General features: G+C 63.7%; 1 protein-coding gene across 1 annotated transcript in view; it reads right to left on the bottom strand.

Moving 5' to 3' along the window:
* The window catches only part of MGAT5B (mannosyl (alpha-1,6-)-glycoprotein beta-1,6-N-acetyl-glucosaminyltransferase, isozyme B), a gene marked incomplete at both ends in the record, with an annotated part of 15,724 nt that extends 15,259 nt beyond the window's left edge, over positions 1-465 (bottom strand). Inside the window, one exon of the mRNA XM_010083242.1 lies at positions 313-465. Coding sequence (XP_010081544.1) covers positions 313-465 — 153 coding nt within the window. The remainder of the gene's footprint in view (positions 1-312) is intronic.
* Between the last annotated feature and the right edge of the window lie 6 nt (positions 466-471).

Consider the following 471-nt stretch of genomic DNA (forward strand, 5'->3'; position numbering starts at 1 on the left):
GCCCCCATGGGGGAGACATCCCAACCCCCTGCCTGCTGCCAACAGCAGTCTGCAGGCTGGAGGCTATCTCCTACCCACCGGGACCTGGCTCCAAAATCCACCCCATCATTCAGCAACGCCGGTCCTGAGACATCCCAAACACTTGCAGAGTCACGCCACGGACCATGGACCAACCCTGCAGACCCACGAGCTCCCATAAATGAATTCTCCTCCCAGCCCGCTCGCATTCCAGCTGTCTCCGCTCCCCGTGTCCCCAAGGGCTCCGCGTCTCTGTCCCCCCCACCACCCCCCCCCCGTGCAATTTGCCCGTACGTGTTTCTGGTCCCTTTGCCGGCCCTTCAGCTTCTGCTCGAGGCGCCGAGCCGCCCGCAGCCACTGCTGGGCCAAGTGCCGGATCCTCTTCTTCATGAAGCTGAGGGACTCCTTGCCCGTGCCGATGAGCTCCAGGAGGTGAGCCAGGTCGCTCTGGAA

This window comes from Pterocles gutturalis, unplaced genomic scaffold, assembly GCF_000699245.1.
Source record: "Pterocles gutturalis isolate BGI_N339 unplaced genomic scaffold, ASM69924v1 scaffold27255, whole genome shotgun sequence".
Taxonomy (NCBI): domain Eukaryota; kingdom Metazoa; phylum Chordata; class Aves; order Pterocliformes; family Pteroclidae; genus Pterocles; species Pterocles gutturalis.